This window comes from Lissotriton vulgaris, chromosome 2_1, assembly GCF_964263255.1.
Source record: "Lissotriton vulgaris chromosome 2_1, aLisVul1.2, whole genome shotgun sequence".
NCBI classification, from domain to species: domain Eukaryota; kingdom Metazoa; phylum Chordata; class Amphibia; order Caudata; family Salamandridae; genus Lissotriton; species Lissotriton vulgaris.
Window position 1 is genome coordinate 953,688,082 of NC_141687.1, and position 19,840 is coordinate 953,707,921.

Here is a 19,840-nt window from a genome sequence, read left to right on the forward strand (position 1 = left end):
AGAGGCAATGGTAAAGCAAGATGAGCAAGTGGCAGCACGGATGGCCATCCACAGGAAGTTTCAGAGTATCTGGACGATCCAAAAGAGGTTTATGTGGATCAAAATTCATGAATGTTTTGGTTATTAGTATGGGAAGATGCGCCAATGGCCAGAGCTCAGCAGACTGGCAATAAAGTACCTGGCTTTTCTGTCACCCGGGTGTCTTCTGAACAGGTGTTCAGTGCAGCTGGTGCGGTTGTTACAGTGAGAAGGACCAGTCTCTCGCCTCAAATATGGAGAGATTGGCTATGATCAAACTGAACCAACATTTTATACCACACAATTACACCATTCCTGAAACAGCAGCACCGGAGGAGGGTGATTGGTAAGAAACTGAATCAAATGGATTAGCTGACCAACTTCTGGGTGAACCACTGAGTATAAGGCCGAACTCCACTTCCCGGACTAAGTATGCCAAGGCCCCTATACAACTTTTTTTTTCTTATTGAACTAATTTCGATCTTTGCAACAAAAAAAAAAGGTAACTAGAGGAACATTTTTATTTTAGTGTCGGATTTATGCTGTTGCACCTTTTTTTATTAGTCATAGATATTGCCAAATTGAAGTTGGACCAGTGTGCTTTAAAGAAGCCTCCACAATTCCTTCATGACTTTGGAGACAATGCCTGCCTCCCCCTAGCATGACTATTGCCTATCCCTTTTTGAATCACTTTGCATTAGAAGGTCTGCCCCAGAAGATCATTTATCTACAAGACTGCCTGCCAATATCAAATTCCAACATGTTGCCTGCATCAAAGATGATTGAATAACTAATACCTAAACTACCAGTGCTTGGATTGGACGTGGTAACTACAACTATTGCAACGGTGAGTGACTGATTGTGGTGTGTGTGTGCGAGTGATGATGATTCATGTGTTGGCAGACAGTGAGGGAGGGTGTTGAATTGTTAATGTGGGAACTTGCCTGAGATGATCAATTTGAAATTTTTGGTGCCTGAGTGATGGGTGAGCATATTTTCCCTGGAGGCGATTGGCCTTCACAAACTTACTTAGCGAACATAAATTAACCTCTATGGTCCACTCCTATGATCCTTTCTTTCATCATCTAGAATGACTGCCCCCAGACAATCATCTGATTGTCAAGAATGCCAAATTACGATCTGCTGCTTACATTAAAGAGGAGATAGTGTACCTACCACCATGCTTGGATTGGAACAGGTAATCACTGCACCAATAAGTGATCAGATTATCGAGTGAGTGTAAGTGATGATTGATGTGGAAGTTGACAGTGAGGGAAGGCATGTTGAACTATAATACAGGCAATTTTCTTGAGAGGATCATTGATTTGTAATGCTTGGAGCTTGAGTGATGAGCAATCATTTTTTCCCTTTGAGGTGATTGGCCGATTCACACTTAGCCAGATTCAATTGTAGGGTCCTCTCTTTTTTCGGTTTCTTCAGAGACTAGAACAGTCAGGAGAAGGAACATAGACGAACTGCAGGCAGGATTTGACCTGCTCTACCCAACAAAGCATTGCTTCATCAAACTAAGAAGCAGTTCTTTGCCACGCTCATATAATTGGCACCGTATCCACCCTTCTTGCGCCTGCCATCACATCCCTGTGTGACCAGTGTCTGTCTCTAACCACCACTGCGCTGGAATGGAAAGCAACACACGTCACACCCATTTAAAAAAAACCCAATGCTGATCCCAAGGAACCAGGTAACTACCGCCCCATATCACTTCTCCCTCATTTGGGCAAAGTTCTGGAGTCCTACTTAAACAAACTGCACTCCTACTATTTGGGAAATCACTGTTTGCTGGACGCCTTTCAATCGGGCTTCAGACCCTTCCACAGCACCAAAACTGCTCTACTAGCAGAATGGAAAGCAATACACGCCACATCCATTTATAAAAAGCCCAATGCTGACAGCACTCCTCCTATTTGGGAAATCACGCCTTTTAATCGGGCTTCAGACCCTTCCACAGCACCAAAACTGCTCTACTAGCAGTAGTAGATAGTCAGGTTATCCCAGGATGCTGAAAACCCTGCCATGATGGTCCTTGATCTGTCGGCAGAGTCTGATTACATCTCACACTCTATCTTGATTGAGAGTCTCTATGAGATAGGTAATCACGGCACAGCCCTCGACTGGTTCAAAGAATTCCTCAAAGAACTGAGAGCGTCTAATAGCGATTAGTCGTCTGAATGTGAAAAATTGCCACTTGGATGTCCCTCAACTGTCTTCAATTAAATGGGTACAAAACAGAGCTCAGCTCCATTGGGAGGACGATTGGTGGCCAGCTGAGCTAGGCTCTGTCCCATCGCCCAGTAGAACAGCCAGGAACCTTGGTATATTCTTAGATGACAAGCTACCTATTAAAGACCAGATACCATCCACCTACGGCACTTGCTTCAGCACATTGCGTGTTATTAGGAGAATCTTTTGGTGGCTTCCACTGCTCCCGGAAGTCTCTCACCCAGGTACTAATAATTAGTCCCTTTGATTATGGTGATGCCCTAATGCAGGTGGTTCAAAACACCACAGCCCAACTGGTCAACAAATTGCCTCCACAGACCCCATGCTCAGAGTCCTTCAATGGCTCCCCATTAGAAAGAGAGCACAGTTCAAACTGCTCTGCCTGACCTACAAATCATTGGCAGGCAATGGCCTAAAATACCTTTGGCAGACAGACCCATCCTCTACCACCCTGACAGAAATCCAAGGTCCAATACCAACTTCTTTTATGCCCTCTGCGTATTTGAATGTCAAAATATATCGTCCAGGCTTTTTCTTATCTTGCACCCTGCCACTGGAAGATGCTCCCTTGTCCATCTGTGCATGCTTCAGTTTCTCTGGCTTCAAAAAGCAGCTCAAGACCTAGTTGTGCTCATCAGCTTCCTCTTCATCTGCCTGCCCTCATGGCGCCGAGATGTCCCTTCGGGCCAAGTCGCTGCGCTACACCAATAGTAACATAACATCACATCTGTTGTAGAGGGAATGTAAAGCGAGGCTGGCAGAAGAAACCATGTACTTGCCAAAAATCTCCATGTGTTTAGATTCACAGTCTGAACAGGTTGTATGAAATGCGTTATGGTTAAGTCTATTGGTGGACACCAGTACCACCAGACTTGCTGTTGAGTGAGTAAGTCAGGATCGCCTGGTGCCTGTCTGTGGCAACGAGCTAACTGACCATTGACTGGGGGCCCAGAACATGGTTTTGCCTAAGAGGGTAACTGTAAAACAGTGGCATAATACAAAATGATGAGGGCCACTTCCAGAATGTGAAAAGGTCCCCTAACCTACCCACTCATCCCAGTCTCCGATATCCCACAGATATTCATTGACTTTGGGCTGAATGGAGCTCCCCAGAATGCTTGGAGACCCCTGCGCCTGTCTTTACTTCCTGGAAGGGAGCTGCAGATCAGATCTCAGCAACCCACTGCATGGCCATGGCACTATCCTCTGTGACAGGACCAGGAGGTGAGACAAGTCCAGTGTCTGGGGAGGTGTCTAGAACATTGGCATCCTATAATTCTGCATACTGTGTCCCCTTAATCATCCTCATTATCATTGTCAGATACAAAAAGCTGATGTAAAGTATGAGCTCTGCAGTGTGGCAAAGGCAATGTATCGGAGTCAGAAGGATTTGTTATGGGCTGTGCTCTGGTGGAATCAGAATGTGGCCTCAGTCGAGATGAGGGAGACTCGGAGCATGCACTCACTATAGTCGACTGATCCTTTTAGGACTGTGGCATCTGTGTCAATGTTAAGGGGACCAGTGGAGGGGGTGGTGCTAAGCACGGAAGCCAGTGTGGAATCCGAAGATGGCTCGAGGCACAAACTGAGTTCAGTGGGAGCCCACCACCAAAGGCATACTTCAGGGGTTCTGTCAGAGAAATATGCTAGCGACAAGCCCTGCAAGGTTTAAACCCTGTCATTTCAGGCCGTGATACATTTCCCTTCCACGGTGGGTTTGAGAGAAGAAGAACTCTGGATCCACGTCTGAAGGTGCATAAAGAAAAGAAGGAACCCATCAGCAGGTTTGGGTGGCTATTACATACGCAGCCCTGCTTGTCACTTCTGGAGCAGAACGACATTGGTTTGGAGCTGCATGGCACCACCTACCGGTGAGCAGAGGTGATATTTTTGAGTTTCTGGATCCATTCTGATACCTAGAGAAATATATACAAGGTGAGGAATCAATGGCTAGAAGCATCTATCAGAAGCACCTTTATAAGACCTGCCAATATTTTACCATTTTGCTATCTCATGCAAGATATTGTTTGGCCGGCTCTTTTACAAATGTGTTCAATGATATTACAAGTACCTTGTGGGTGCCTTCCAGTGCCTCTCTCAGTATATGGTTTAGCCTTCCATTATGAACTAATTTCCCCCTTGCAGTAACAAATTGTTCCATGCTACACTGAAAACAAAAATATCGTACTTAGTTTTCACATGCATGTATTATTTTCCAGTCTCGTGAGAGGTTTTAATCAAGTTTACATATCTGTTATAATGCTGCATACAAGTGCATTAAAAATCAGTACACAGAATTTTTAAAGTTCATCAACTTGGTGGTAAGCCAAGCAACATGCCAGGAGACTGGAGAAACCCATATAATTGAGCAGCCTAATACACATTAAATACAAACAAGAAGCAGGTTCTGCTCTCCTTAATAGTCATACTCCTATAACAGAAATAGGTAAAAGCAAGCAACATATCGGTTACAACATAATTTTCAGAAATGATGTAGGAGTATGTTACAAATAAGGTTTTGTGTCCTACAGGAAGCAAAAAAACAGCTTCTAAAGATGTTTATTTGGCCGTTGTTTCCATGAATTACATTTAAAAGAGGCTGATGGGTTTTTGAAGAGTTTGTAGGTGGGAGATTCTGGTATGCCCCAGGAGGAGGAGATGGTGCTTTGCAGGAAAAGTATTTGCAAGGGGGTGCCTTTGCATCTGCATGGGTGGGCTGCCATCTTTATGGCTGTCTATCCATACAGCATACACAAGGGGTCTCCTTGCTAGAGGCCAGCAGGTTGGGCGCTGCAGACTCCATTGTGGAAGGCTCTGGGTGGTGGAGGGGGTTCCTGAAGGCTGCAGGGCAGGCTTTAAAGAAGGATATGGAGGGGGGGACGGGGGACTTGCAGAAGGCCCTGTTGAGTATGTAGCGGGTCACATAAGAGGCGGTAGGAGAGTCTGTTTAGACTGCAATCAATATTTGCTTACTTTACAACTGTCTTTGTAGAATTCTCAAACAGATACTGTTCAAGGGCCGCCATGCCATAAAGATTAGCTTTCTCCACCCAATCATTTGAGAGAAGAATTGCCTTAAAAGATTGACTGGTTTTTGCCAGCTCGGTTAGGATACACTGGTATGCCGTGACCACATCCAGATCAACAGAGGACGGAGACACCTGCCCCAGCAGTCCTAAAACCTCTTCTGGCCAGCCTGTTTCAAGTAACACTGGGGACAGCCATGTCAAAAGAGGCAGGCAGCTGGCAAAAGCCTGCATCCCTAAGAACCACAGCTCAGAAATATCCACCCAGGCGTTGCAGTAGTCGTCAGTCAGTTGAATTGCTGGCAGCTCCTTCAAGGGATCTTGTCCAGATGTGTGGGCTTGTGACAAGAAAAGTACAGTTGCTTTAAAGAAGTCCTTTGCAGACGTTTCTTGCATAGCTGGGAGAATGGAGAACAATAGCCCAAGTTAATAATGTATATGTGTATCGTGCAGCTGGACAATTCTTAACTACCATATGCAATGGAAAAGCTACTTCTACTTCTAAAGCTACTTCTTATCCTAGTTCTGCATCAGAATAATCAACAGTGAACACATATACAAAATGTTCCCTCCAGCATGAGGGGTTCACGGAACACATTAAAAACAAACCATAACTCTAAATTGTGGAATCTGGTATTTTGTGAATGCTAAATATCAAAACTCCTATAACGCCAAATTCTACACGATCCGCCATAACGAGTTTGGGCAAAACACTTGGCCTTGTTCACGTACGCTTGGCACCATTTTAGTCGTTTTAAATAGAGCACAGGATTAAATGACATAGAATAAAATACTGTATTCCTCAGTCTTAAATTAATGAAAAATTATTAAATAAACACAATTTCATACACGTTTATATTGTGCTCATAATTCATCTCTAATAATTTGAATCTCGTTTGCACATATTGCAAAATATTTTTTTTTAAATTTAAAAGACTACTTCCATGCTTCTTTAAACCAGATTTCATACAAGCATTTCTTTCTGCCTTTTGTAGGTATTATTCACCTCTTCCCAGAACACAACTGAGCCCAAGTGGGCAAACATTTTTGAAATTAGGAATGTATTACATAATTACATTGTTCCAATGATTTGTATCATGTTTGCACTCTACAAGTACTATAAAGATCCAATTATCTTTCCATTCAAAACTGCATCAACCCAAAATTATAACTAGAAATAACCAAATTTGTAATTAAAATTAGAAAATCAAAAAAGTGAAAACACTTCTCTTGTTCCCCCTTCACAACTTTAACAGGCACTATCTAACCATAAAGATATAGGAGTGGTATGCAGCTTTATTACAGTCATGTATACAATTCTTCAGGGTTTTAAGCCTCTCTGTGATTTGGAATCTAGGTTGAAAATGTATCTGGTTTCTAATTACCTAAGTTGCCACCTCTGTTATGTTTTTGGGACTGCATCAACGACTATACTTTAAACATTTCTCATCAATGTTAAGGTACTCCTCGAAATGCCTAGTGATCTCCATTCCTAATACCCCTCAAGTGGTTTTACATTATTTTGTGGGCTTGCAAGATTGTACTACCGACATATCTCAATTTACATTTTCTTGTTAGTACATACACTACAAACTCTGTTTGCAACTGCATGAGTCTGAGAACTTGAACGGCTTATCATGGCAAGGTATTCCACTGTATTAACCCCAAAACCACAAGCCTTGCACTTATTGCATTTGCGAAAATACATATAAATGACAGTGTGACATTGCCACTCTGTAGCTATAGTTAGGATTCCCAGGTATAGGAACTTTTTTCAGATAATTAAATCTCTGACATCTTTGGAACGGACAGCTTCCTCATTCCACCCACTAATGCCCTTTGCGATCGGATCGCACAGTCTTTCCTTGACAAGAAAAATACTATCTATAGCTCCCTTCCTGAGAATGCTAGTAGATGTTCCGGGAAGTTTCTCAAACTTAAAACCTATCTCAGAGGCCGAAACCAATAATTTGAGCTAAAAGTAAAGTCTGGTTCTCCTCTAGATCCTGCGACTCCGGTAATATTATAATGAGGCTGGGAAGCTATTGTTCCGGTACTTGCTAAGTTGCTTAATCTATCCTATGTCTCTGGGCATGTTACTCAGGAGTAGAAGCACTCCTTGGTGATTCCACTCTTGAAGAAACCAACTTTAGATCCCTCAGCACCTGAAAACCTAAGACCTATATCTGTTGCCTTTTTTGCAAAAACTGCTGAGAAATTCGTCAATCAACAGCTGATTAATTTTGTGGAAAAAAATGCACTTCTTCATGAGATACAATCTGGGTTTAGGTCATCTTTTAGCACAGAGTCAGCCCTCCTATTCGCGTCAGAATCTCAGTGGCAGACGAAGGCAAGACGAGTGCACTAGTCATGCTTGACTTAAGTGCCGCCTTTGACAAGGTCTCCCATGGACTGCTAATAGATAGGCTACAGAATTCAGGGGTGGGAGGCACAGTGCTGGGTTGCTAGCAGACTTCTTGGAAGGTCGCACTCTTCAGGTCACCCTACAGTCGCTTACTTCCACGACTCGGTCGCTGAAACAGGGAGTGCCTCAGGGCTCTGCCCGGAGTCCGACCCCGTTTAACTTATATATGCATTAGTTAGCTGAAAAAAAAATTGGCCATGGCGTTCAGGTGGTATCTTACGAAGATGACACCCAACTGATTATAACTTCAGCTCAGTATAATTTTCAAGCGGAGGAAGAATTCAAATTATGCCTGGTAGATCTGGCTAACTGGATACAAAACAGTTGTCTGACACTTAATGCCAATAAAACCGACATCTTGTTGGTAGGGAAACAACCATCTATCTGGTCTACATTATGGTGGCCCAATGAGTTAGGCCCCCTGCCTACTCAACTCTAAAGTAAAAAATCTTGAAGTGTGGTTTGATTCCACCCTATCCTTTACAGATCAAATCTCCACTCTTGCGGGCACCTGCTTTGGTATCCTGAAAATTATTCGGAAGATTATAGGGCTTATTCCTGACTCTGCAAAAAGACAGTCCAGGCTCTTGTGTTATCATGGCTAGATTACTGCAACGTTCTCTATCTGGGGCTTCCAAGAAAATTATTCAAATGCTCCAGAGGGTACAAAAGGCAGCAGCTCATCTACTGCTGAATATCTCCAGATGTGCCCATACGGGGTCAGCCCTGGTAAAACTCCACTGGCTGCCCATTGAGGAGAGGATATCCATCAAAGCCATGTGCTATGTACACAAGATACTCCATGGAAAAGGCCCTGGCTAGATCCTTTCACTGATTCTACCACACCTTCCTAATTGTTGCCCTAGATCAGCTGGACTAGGCTTGTCCAGAGTTCCTAAATTTTGCAAAAAGTGCCTTGGTGGCAGCTCTTTCAGGTCCCGGGCAGCTAAACAATGGAACCAATTACCACTGCATCTCAGATTATAGTCTTCGGAAGTTTCTTTTTGAAAGCACTTAAAAACTTGACTTTTAGGAAAAGACGAATCCAATGAAAAGATAATGTTTGTTGCCTACTCGGTCAATCGGAATTCAGCATGGGGAGACTCCGAATTGGAGTAAACATACGTTCTATATACTGCTAACATAACATAATACTGCACTCTACCACACTACACTCTATGCCACTCCTTGCTGTTCTACGGTACTCCATTTCATTCTACCCCACTCAACTTTACCCTATTCAGCTCTATGCCGCTATTAAATGAACACTGGTGCCCACCTAGGGCATCCATCATGCACAATGTTGGGGGTGGCAAGGGGAGCCCCAGGGCCTCCACAGGCCCAGTCAACTCCCTGCATTCTACGGGAGCTCGACTTGTTCTCGGCCAGAGGGAGCAGGAATTGGTGCTGCTCCCTCCAGGCAGTAGCAATATGTTGATCTGTTTCCCCACCCGCATCATTGGGGGCAGGGAAACCAATCAAAAGTCTGCTCCCAGTCGGCAGGAGCATTCTTAAAGCTCCCGCCAGCTGGAAGCAGGCTTTGTGTTTGCTTCCGTTTGGCAGGAGTTTTAAAAATGCTTCCATGCCCGCATGGACAGGGAAACTACAGGGAGGGGTTGGGGGCTGCCATGGACACAGTATGTGAACAGGCTCTTCTGCGCCTCAGAGGCCAATAATGGCTGGGGGGGGGGGGGGGGGGGGGGGGCGGGAGGGATGTGTGGCCTCCATCCCTTGTTATAGAAGAGGCCCTGGAGGATGGGATCCGGAGGGCCTTTAAAGGGGAGGGGGGGCATGACCCCCCATACCCCTTACAAATACAGTGGCCCTTGGGGGTGGGGTCCCCATTGTCAAACGTAGCCTGTTGAGGCGGCCGCACGCTCCCTGCCCTTAAAATATGTTGTGTTAGGGGAATGGGGTGCCCAGGGCCAAACCGGCCTGGGACGGGGAGGGGGGGCACGTACCCCTCTCCCCAATAAAAATAAACATGTTGTCCATGCTTCTTCTTTAAATTTCGTTGTGGATCCTCTGCAAATTTGTGGCAACATTCCTAAAAAATTGTTTTTGGGCCCAGACAGAGTCCCTTCGCCACCCCACAACCAGGCCTTGGGGGACAGGGTATCCCTTCCCAGCCCCCTTGTCTTTTTTCTTTTTTTTCTTACATTCTTTCCTTGGACTGAGGTGGTGGGATCCAATCAGAGCTCACTTTGAGATCTCTCGCCTCTCCCAATCCACTGTGGCATGAAATATACAATGTTTTCGAATCCTAATTTTTCCAACACTACTGAATAGATTTACACCAAAAAACAAAAAAACACACTTTCTAAACCGCAAACTAGCTTTCTGCCCAATCTGGTGTAATTATGCTCAGCGGGTTGGGATGCAACAGGGTCTAAATTTCCTATGGAAAAATGACTGGGAAAATCACATTTTGAGACTTCCCAGCCCCCCTTTTGTCACCCCCCCACGCTTGATGGATCACCCGAAACTTTCTATGTGCAAACCAGTCGTTAGAATAGCACTTTTTGGGGGAAAGTTTAGTGGAGATTCGTCAAACGGTACTAAAGTTGTTAGCAACCCAAAAAATGCATTTCCTGTGGAAACACAATCCTAAAGAAACTGCCCAGTGGTGACAGCTACACGATCACTAACGTTTCAGCCTACAGCAAAGGAGAACACATGAGGATAACAAGAAAAAAGCAACCAGACATGCAGCATCTTTACAGAAGCTGAAAACAGACATTGCTCCTTATAGGAGCCAGCAGCTTCCATATCCCATCATGACTTATACTTGAGGTAGCTCCACAAGCAGATAACTTTTTTAACTTTTTAAGATACTTTTTTGATGCCTACAATAGGACATTTTATTGTCCAAAAATTGAAGAAAGGCAGGTTTGATGCAAGTCTAAAGCTTCAATTATCGCTCCTATGAAGCAGAATTAGGATTAGAAAAGTCAGCTTTTTTTCTTCACCACAGGATTGCAAATGCTACTTACCAGTATGCATCTGTTCTTGGCATGTAGGGCTGCTGACATTCATATCTGTGCATAGTCCGCCACCTAGTGTTGGGTCCGGATGATTGCACATTGTTGTCCTGGAAGAGTCTTCGAAGTATCACGAGATAGGTGGCTCCTCCCCTGGACTACAGTGCGCATGGGCATCGCCTCCATCCCCAGATTGTTTTTAGCCATTGGCAGAGATGGAGTGAAGAAGTGAGTGATGACCATGCTATGAGCATATGTGTATATATGAATACATACTGCAGCTGCTACAGGCGCCGGGGAGGAGGGTGGGCGATATGAATGTCAGCAGCCCTACATGCCAAGAACAGATGCATACTGGTAAGTAGCATTTGCAGTTCGAGGCATGTGGGCTGCTGAATTCATATCTGTGCATAGAATACATAGCAGTCCCTCCATTAGCGGCGGCCGCCCGTGCCAGCTGCAGCAGTCTGAAAAAGTGTTTTTAGAACAGCCTGACCAACAGCTGCCTGTTGTTTTGAATGCACGTCTACACAGCAGTGCTTTGTGAAAGTATGAGTGGTAGACCATGTGGCTGCTCTACAGATGTCTTCTAAGGGAATGTTACCTAAGAAAGCCATAGAGGCCCCCAACTTCCTAGTGGAGTGGGCCCTTGGTGGGATAGTGAGAGTGCGCTTAGCTTTAGCGTAGCAGATCTGAATGCACTTTACTATCCATCTAGCGATTCCTGCTTTGGAGATTGCATTTCCCTTGTGTTGTGTGGCAAAAGCAACAAAAAGTTGTTTGGTTTTGCGGAAATCTTTTGTCCTGTCTACATAGTACATAAAGGCCCTCTTCACATCAAGGGTGTGGAGCATACGCTCCGCCAGCGTCTCTGGGTTTTGGAAAAACACCGGCAATTCAATTGTTTGGTTTATGTGAAACTGTGAGACCACTTTGGGTAAGAACTTAGGGTTAGTGCGGAGCACCACCCTGTTAGCATGTACCTGGAAGAAAGGTTCTTGGATGGTGAGCGCCTGCAGTTCGCTAACCCTCCGTAGCGATGTGATTGCTACTAAGAACGCAACCTTCCAAGTTAAAAACTGGAGCTCACAAGAGTGCAGTGGCTCAAAGGGAGGACCCATCAGCCTTGTAAGAACTACATTGAGGTTCCATTCTGGAGCTGGTGGGGTCCTTGGTGGAATGACCCTTTTGAGTCCTTCCAGAAAAGCCTTGATAGCAGGGACCTTAAAGAGTGACAGGTGCTGCCTATTCTGGAGGTATGTCGCCATAGCCGACAGGTGAATGCGGATGGAAGAGTAAGCTAGATTACAACGATACAGGTGAAAGAGGTAACATATGATGTTTTGAATGGAAGCGTCTAGCGGGTCAATGCTGTGCTCCACGCAGTAGACGACAAACCTCTTCCATTTAGCCGCATAACAAGCTCTAGTAGTGGGCTTCCTTGCCTCCCGAATGATGTCCATGCAATCGGGAGGAAGATTGAGGTAGCCAAACTCTAGGACTTCAGGAGCCAGATCGCCAGGTTGAGCTGTTGCGGATCTGGGTGCTGAATGTCGCCATGGCTCTGCGTCAGAAGGCTGGGAGTGAGATGAAGCCTTTGATGCGGTACCACGGAGAGTTCCAGAAACGTGGTGTACCATGGTTGGCGAGCCCACGTTGGAGCAACCAGGATGAGCGTCATCGAGTGTTGCCTGAGCTTGCGTGCCACCAGCGGTATCAGAGGTGCTGGGGGAAAAGCGTACGCAAATCTGCCTGACCAGTTCATCCACATCGCATTGCCCTGTGATTGGGGGTGTGGGAATCTGGCGGCGAAGCTTTGGCATTTTGCGTTCTCCTTTGTGGCGAACAGGTCTATCTCTGGATGACCCCACCTTTGGAAGTACGGTTGGAGTACTGATGGATGTATCTCCCACTCGTGCATCTGATGGCTGTGCCTGCTGAGCAGGTCCGCCATTTGATTGTCCTTGCCTGGGAGATGTTCTGCCATGAGGAAGATGTTCCTCTGAATGGCCCACTTCCACATGCTCTGAGCCAGATGAGACAGCTGTGGAGAGTGTGTACCTCCCTGCTTCTGGATGTAGTACATGGCCGTCATGTTGTCCGTCCGGATCAACACGACCTTGTTGCACAGATGTACTTTGAACGCCTTTAAGGCCATGAAGATTGCCATCAGTTCCAACACATTGATGTGCATCTTCCTTTGCTGAAGTGTCCATAGTCCCTGCACAGTGTAATGGAGTACATGCGCTCCCCATCCCTGGAGAGAGGCGTCCGTCGTCAGGATGATCTGTGGGACAGGCTCTTGGAATGGTCGGCCCTTGCAAAGGTTTTGTGGATTCCACCAATGCAGAGAGTTGTACGCCCGACCGCTCACCAACACTAGGTCTGTCAGTTGCCCATGAGCCTGAGTCCACTGACGTGCCAGGCACTCCTGAAGCGGACGCATATGTAGTCTCGCGTGCGGGACAATGGAGATGCAGGAGGCCATCATGCCTATCAACTGCATGAACACCCTCGCTGGAAGCGAGTGTTGGGGTCTGAATCGTTGGATCAGTGCCTGGATACTGGCGATTCTCACTGAACTCGGCTGCGCAGTGGCTGCCAGAGTGTCGATTGTCGCTCCCAGATACTGTCGCACGTGGGCGGGCTGGAGATGGGACTTTGGGTAGTTCAGAGAGAATCCCAGATCGTGCAGGAGGTGAATGGTGCGTGACACGTGGTCTACGCACTGCTGTTTCGTCTTTGCCTGGATAAGCCAGTCGTCTAGGTATGGAAAGACATGGACGTGCTGGCGACGGAGATGCGCCGCCACAGTCGCTAGGCATTTGGTAAAAACTCTCGGTGCCGTGGTGACCCCGAACGGCAGGACTCTGAACTGGTAATGCTTGTCTAAGATCGTGAATCTGAGATACTTTCTGTGGGAAGGATGCAGGGGAATATGGAAATAGGCATCCTTCAGATCCAGCGTTGCTAGGAAGTCCCCCTGTTGAAGCAGGGGAAGCACCTGCTGCAATGTGAGCATATGGAAGTGCTCCGAGTTGATGTACCAGTTCAGGGGCCTGAGGTCCAGGATCGGCCTGAGTGATCCGTCCTTTTTGGGGATCAGAAAATACAGGGAGTAAACCCCCGTTCCCCGTTCTTGCAATGGAACGAGCTCTATCGCCCCTTTTTGCAGCATGACCAGTACTTCTTACTGCAACAAGGTCAAGTGCTCGTCGGACATAGCACGGCTTCTTGGCGGTATGTCCGGTGGAATGGACGCAAGTTCTAGACAGTACCCGTACTGGATAAGAGACCTCACCCACCTGTCCGTGGTGATGGACCTCCACGCCGGCAGGAACTGCTGGAGTCTCCCCCCGACAGGTGTCGTGTGATCGGGGGGAAGTGACAAGACGTCACTGCTTGTTGGAGGTGGTGGACCTGGAGGCATTGTTTCCACGTCCCCTGCCTTTGATATTATTGCCTCTGTAGCCACCCCTGCCCTTGTTGTTGTTATACGAGGACTGGGTGTTACCCTTGTAGTATTGCGTGGACTGGGATGCCTGGCCTCTCGAGGTTCCTCTTGAATTGGAGCGGCGAAAGGAACCACCCCGAAACTGCTGACTTTGTAAAGCCCCCATAGACTTGGCAGTTTCGGTATCTTTTTTCATCTTCTCTAGGGAGGCATCCACCTCAGGGCCGAACAGATGGTCAGGATTCACTGTTTGACCCAGTATTGTGGTTTGTATGTCGGGTTTGAACCCAGAAATTCGAAGCCAGGCATGGCGTCTAAGTAACACGCTTGTATTGATAGCCCTGGAGGCAGTGTCTGCTACATCTAGGGCACATTTGATGGATGCATTTGTAATGAGTTTACCCTCCTGAATGAGCATCTCCCCCGCCTCCTTGTATTGGTCAGGCAAGTGTTGCAGGATGGCCTCTAATGTGTCATAATGGGCCCTATCATAACGTGCAAGCAGGGCTTGAGTGTTAGAGATCCTCCAGATGTTCGCTGCCTGTGCAGCAATGCGTTTGCCTGATGCCTCAAAGATCTTGGACTCTTTGTCTGGGGGAGGAGCATCACCAGTAGTCTGCGAATTCGCCCTCTTTCGAGCGTTGGACACCACCAGGGAGTCCAATGGCAAGTGTCCCTTAATATACGTGGGATCCGTGGGCGCCGCCTTATATTTCTTGTCGATGCGAGGATTGACCACCCGCGCCCGGGTGGGCTCCTTGAATACCTCCTGTGCATGCTTCAGCACCCCTTTCAGCATCGGTAGTGTCTTGACTTGTTTTTCGGCTACCGAGAAGGTGTCGACTAAGAAGTCCGCATCCACGGGGTCTGAGTGCAGTTCGACGTCATGGTTCGCTGCAGCTCTCTCTATTAAAGCATTAAATGCCGCCGAGTCCTCTGTCGGGGACGTCTTTGCGGCGAAAAGTTGAGTGTCCTGGCCCGACTGCGGGTCGTCTGTGTCACCTCCTGCTGTCCAGGGCACCTGCTCCTCTTCCGGATCCGAGTACGCAGGATAGTTGTACTCGGCCTCTTCCTCGTCCACATCAGGCACGGGGGAATGGGCCGGCGAGTGTTCCAGGGCTTGTGGAGACAGAGGTTCCATCAGAGCCGAAGAGTCCGCAGAGTACCTTTTGTTCTTGAGTGGAATCCTAAAAGGTTCCAAGGCCGGCTCCGACGTAATCTTTCGTTTGAGGAGCGACAATTTTCCGGTGTTGGCGTCGATGATCACCTCACGACGTTCCTCCACCGCAAGCGGTTGGAGCCGAAGCTTCGACACCACCAAGGCAGCTTTCGGCGTCAATACTTCCTGAGAGTGTCCACTCTGCTTAGGCGCGAAGGCCTTCGGCGCCGACTTGGGAGGAAGGGTAAAACGAATGGGCGTTTGTTCCTTGGCAGGCTTCGGCGTGGGCCTAGGCACTACAGTGTCCTGGCTGGGAACCACAGTGGACTGTTGGATCCGCCTTAAGGATTCTCCCACCTTCTTTGTAAGGGATGCCGAGGGCTGAACCGTCTCGAGCGACTCTTCGTCTCCGAGAGCCCGGTCGCCGGTAGGCCTCTTCTTCGGTGCCGACGCCCCATGGCCTGGCGCACCGTCGGCGTGACGCTTCTTCGAAGCCGTCTTCGGGTCCGCGACCCCTTTCGGTGCCGACGCAGCCGCGTCGGATGCCTTCACCTTCGGCGCCGACCCAGAGGGCTTCGGGTCGGCCATTTTGGCGCGGCTCTTCTGGTCGGCCATTTTGGCGTGGCTCTTCAAGTCGGCCATTTTGGGTTTCGTGGAAGTTGACGCCTCCAGAACCTTCTTCACCAACGCCACTTTCGGTTTCGGTTTCGCATCCGAGGGTGCGAGACCAGTTGGCTTCACTTTCGGTTTCTTGTTAGAAATGTCCGTGACCGGGCCCGGAGGCGGGGACGTAGGACTCATAGTTAGATCTTGGGTAAGGCCCGAAGGCGATCCCTCGACCTGGGCCGTATGACGGGGAGTAACCCCGGAGTCTGGTTGGGGATGCTCTTCCTCTGAGCTATCTCCCATCGTGGCACAAGCCAGTTCGTCGTCCCCTACCTCGCCGGAGACTTCGTCGTAGGCCTCCTCATCCGCGTCGTAGGTCTCTTCCCCGGACGCGGGGCCAGAGTCCGACCCTTGTACGTCGTCTTCTTCCTCGACAGATTCTTGGAAGATGTCAATAGGTGGGGGTGCCGAAGCCGACAATTGAGCCTGGAGCCGATTTGCCCGGCGAATCTTCAAAGTTTTCTTACTCCTAAATTTTGAACACGCCATGCAGGTGTCTTCACGGTGATCCGGCGACAAGCATGTATTGCACACGGGGTGCACGTCGAGGTGCGAATATTTGGAGTGACACAGCGGACACTTCTTGAATGGAGTCCGCTCCATAGCAAAGGGTGTAGTGTAGGCCCGTCCGCGTCGAAAGCACGTGGAAGGGCAGTAGGAGATCGGAGCTGAGAGTCAGTAAGAAACCCGAACGCAACTATACCGACGCCCAGCCTAAAGACCTTTTGGTCTCGAGTAAAAGTTGAACAACTATCGGTTCCGATAGAGGGAACCGAAAACACATCCGAACCCGATGGCGGAAAAAAACAATCTGGGGATGGAGGCGATGCCCATGCGCACTGTAGTCCAGGGGAGGAGCCACCTATCTCGTGATACTTCGAAGACTCTTCCAGGACAACAATGTGCAATCATCCGGACCCAACACTAGGTGGCGGACTATGCACAGATATGAATTCAGCAGCCCACATGCCTCGAACCTTTATTTATAGTCAAGCAGTGGAATAAAATAGCAGGCATATCCCAATACAGCTGACGGCAATATGAAGTGAAGCTGACAGTCCACGATATTTATGCAAACCAGGTCTTTCTAGCAGCCTGGCATTTATGGCGTTTGCAAAGGCATTTGGAACTAAATAATAGTGCTTTGTTAAGGGGTGGAAGGCCTTGTCAGGTTACCGCTTTGCAGGTATCACTAACATGCACACACTCTCGTAAAACAGGCTTTTAGTTTGTTTGGACAAAAAATAAGGAAAAGGAATACTATTCTAATTGGGCAATAGTTGATAAAGAGCATGCTAGATTTTTAGTCTTTTGTCCTACCAAGTCTTTGGCTTGGCAGGCGATTGAGTCAAAATCTTGCTGTTGAGAAGGGTTGTTTAATATGGTCCCTCTGAAAGCTTATGCCATTGTAGTGGCATGTTTGTAGCTTCTTTTAATCACAGTGAAGTAAGTTTGGTGGGGCACAGCGGTTTGGGATCGTGTACTTTTAAGGACAATGAAGGAAGATGACACAGGTTCGTGTGCACTCGTGGGTCGGGTTTCCGTCAAAACACGATTCTTATAAGATAAGTTGTGTATGCATCGTAATGCAGATACATCCCCAAGGGGAGGCACTCCGATAAAGTTCAAAAAATGATTCAAAAACGTTTGTATCCAATTGAAGAGATTTAATCACAGTTCATAAAGCTTAGTCCATTGATATTGTTGTCATATCAATAATCTTGACATTGAAAAGTTCAAATGATGGTAATGAGAGGGGAACGCCTCCGATGCATTTCGGGCGGGTGGCCCTTTGTCAAGGAGCGCTGAAAGGGAGACAAGATGCCGTGAGGATAAGGGTGGTAGAAAAGGTATTAATAGATGTTAAAGTGCCGATCAATAGTGAAGGCTAAGAGACGCCGGGAGTGGTGAGGGGAGTGAACGGGACGGGGTAGCGTCAGCGCGTGACGAGAATGGGGAGAAGTGAAGGAATGGGATCGCGGTGCAGTCTGCACGGGCGGTGCAGGCGGGGACTTACTTCGGTACGCGGGTAGTGAAGCTCACTACTCCAAAGTTGAATAAGCTGGACGCCTAAACGGTGCGTGGTCGCGGGAGGGCTAAGAAGTGAGTTGGTGGGCATAGAAGTGGAAAACGGACTAGAAAAGGGAAAGTGGGAAGGTTAAGATGCTGCGTGGGGGCCATCTTGGAAAGGTGCAGAGAGGGCGAAAGGGTAGGGAAGCAGGCAAGAACAATGCAAAATACAGTAAAGTGCATGGAATTACACAAAGAAATAACTCAAAGGTAACAACTGAATTCAATACGATCATTGAGACCATGAGGTTTAAGTGTTTGGAGACGATATATCCATTCCAGTTCCCTTTGGAGAAGAAATTTGCGAATGTCAGTGCCTTCTTTCTTGGAAACAGTTTCTAGAACAATGTATTGGAGTTGAGCAATGGTGTGACGAGCTTCAACAAAGTGCATGGCAACATTGGATTTCTCATATTTCAGGCGTATGTTCGACTTATGCTCATTCAAGCGTGTTTTGATTTTCCGTTCGGTCTTGCCGATATATAATTTGCCACATGGGCATTTTAAGGCATAGATCAGATTCGAGGTGTCACATGAGGCGTTGACTTGAAGCTTGATGGGGTTGCCTTTCATAGGGTGTCTGATAACATTCCCTTTGATGATACTATTGCAGTGGCTGCAATTCAAGCATGGTTGAGTGCCCTTGTATTGAGTAGGATTAGATGTTGGTTTGGAAAGAATTTCTTGGATATTCTTACTCCTAGAATATGCAAATAGGGGCGGATTCTGAAAAATGTCCCGAAAGTCGGAGTCCATTTGGAGGATCGGCCAATGTTTAAGAACAATTTTCTTGTACATTGCACTTGATGTAGAGAATTTGGAGACAAGAACCATGTGTTGATCGTCTTTTCTGGGTCTTTTAGTCAAGCTTTCATGTCTGGAAATTTTAGCCACTCGAGTTTGTGCCTCCCTGAGGGTAGTTTCAGGGTATCCTCGGTTTAGAAAGCGTGTGTGCATTTCTTTGATGCGAATGTCAGCAGTGTGTTCATCTGAAACTATGCGTTTGACGCGTAGCATCTGTGAATAAGGCATATGTCTTTTGAGAGATCCCTGGTGGAAGCTGGAAAAATGGAGGGTGTTGTTGCGGTCGGTGGGCTTTCTGTAAAGGTCAGTGCTGAAGCCATTGGGGGTGATTATCACGTTAACATCAAGAAATGAAATTTCTGTGTCACTGATTTGCCAGGACAATTGGATGCGTTCATCCTTTGTGTTGAGTTCCAACAAGGCATCGTTCAATGATTGTTTGGTGTTAGTCCATACAAAAAAGAGGTCATCAATGTATCGAACATACATTCTTATGTTATCTTGAAAGGTCGTGTTGGCGTAGATGTATAGCTTTTCGAAGTTTTCCATGTAGATGTTGGCATACGTGGGAGCTGCGCAGTTTCCCATCGCCATCCCGGATAACTGAAGGTACCATTTGTTGTCATTCTGAAAGTAGCTATGGTATAGCGTGTATACCATAAGTTCCATGATAAACTATTGCATATGTGGGTCAATATTGCTGTTGAGAAGGGCTGCTTCAATGGCATCAATGCCCCCCTGATGGGGTATTGATGTATACAACGAATTGACATCTGCTGTGCATAGGATACATGATTCATGGTCTTGGATTTGGACTTTTGAAAGTTTGAGTAGGAATTCCGTGGTTTCTTTGATGTGACTGATGGATTTGGTGACAAGCGGCTGAAGGTATTTATCAATGAATTTGCCTGTAGGCTCATGTATAGATCCTTTAGTAGATACGATCGGTCTGAAGGGTGGGTTGTGGAGGTCTTTATGCATCTTGGGACTCATGTG

General features: G+C 47.1%; 1 protein-coding gene across 2 annotated transcripts in view; it reads right to left on the bottom strand.

Annotated features, from left to right (window-relative positions):
* Window positions 1–4,450: 4,450 nt before the first annotated feature.
* NCDN (neurochondrin) overlaps window positions 4,451–19,840 on the bottom strand; it is a 211,851-nt gene continuing 196,461 nt past the window's right edge. For both annotated transcript variants that reach the window (XM_086956510.1, XM_086956509.1), the window contains exon 7: window positions 4,451–5,683. In XM_086956510.1, coding sequence (XP_086812636.1) covers window positions 5,229–5,683 — 455 coding nt within the window. In that variant the 3' untranslated portion in view covers window positions 4,451–5,228. The remainder of the gene's footprint in view (window positions 5,684–19,840) is intronic.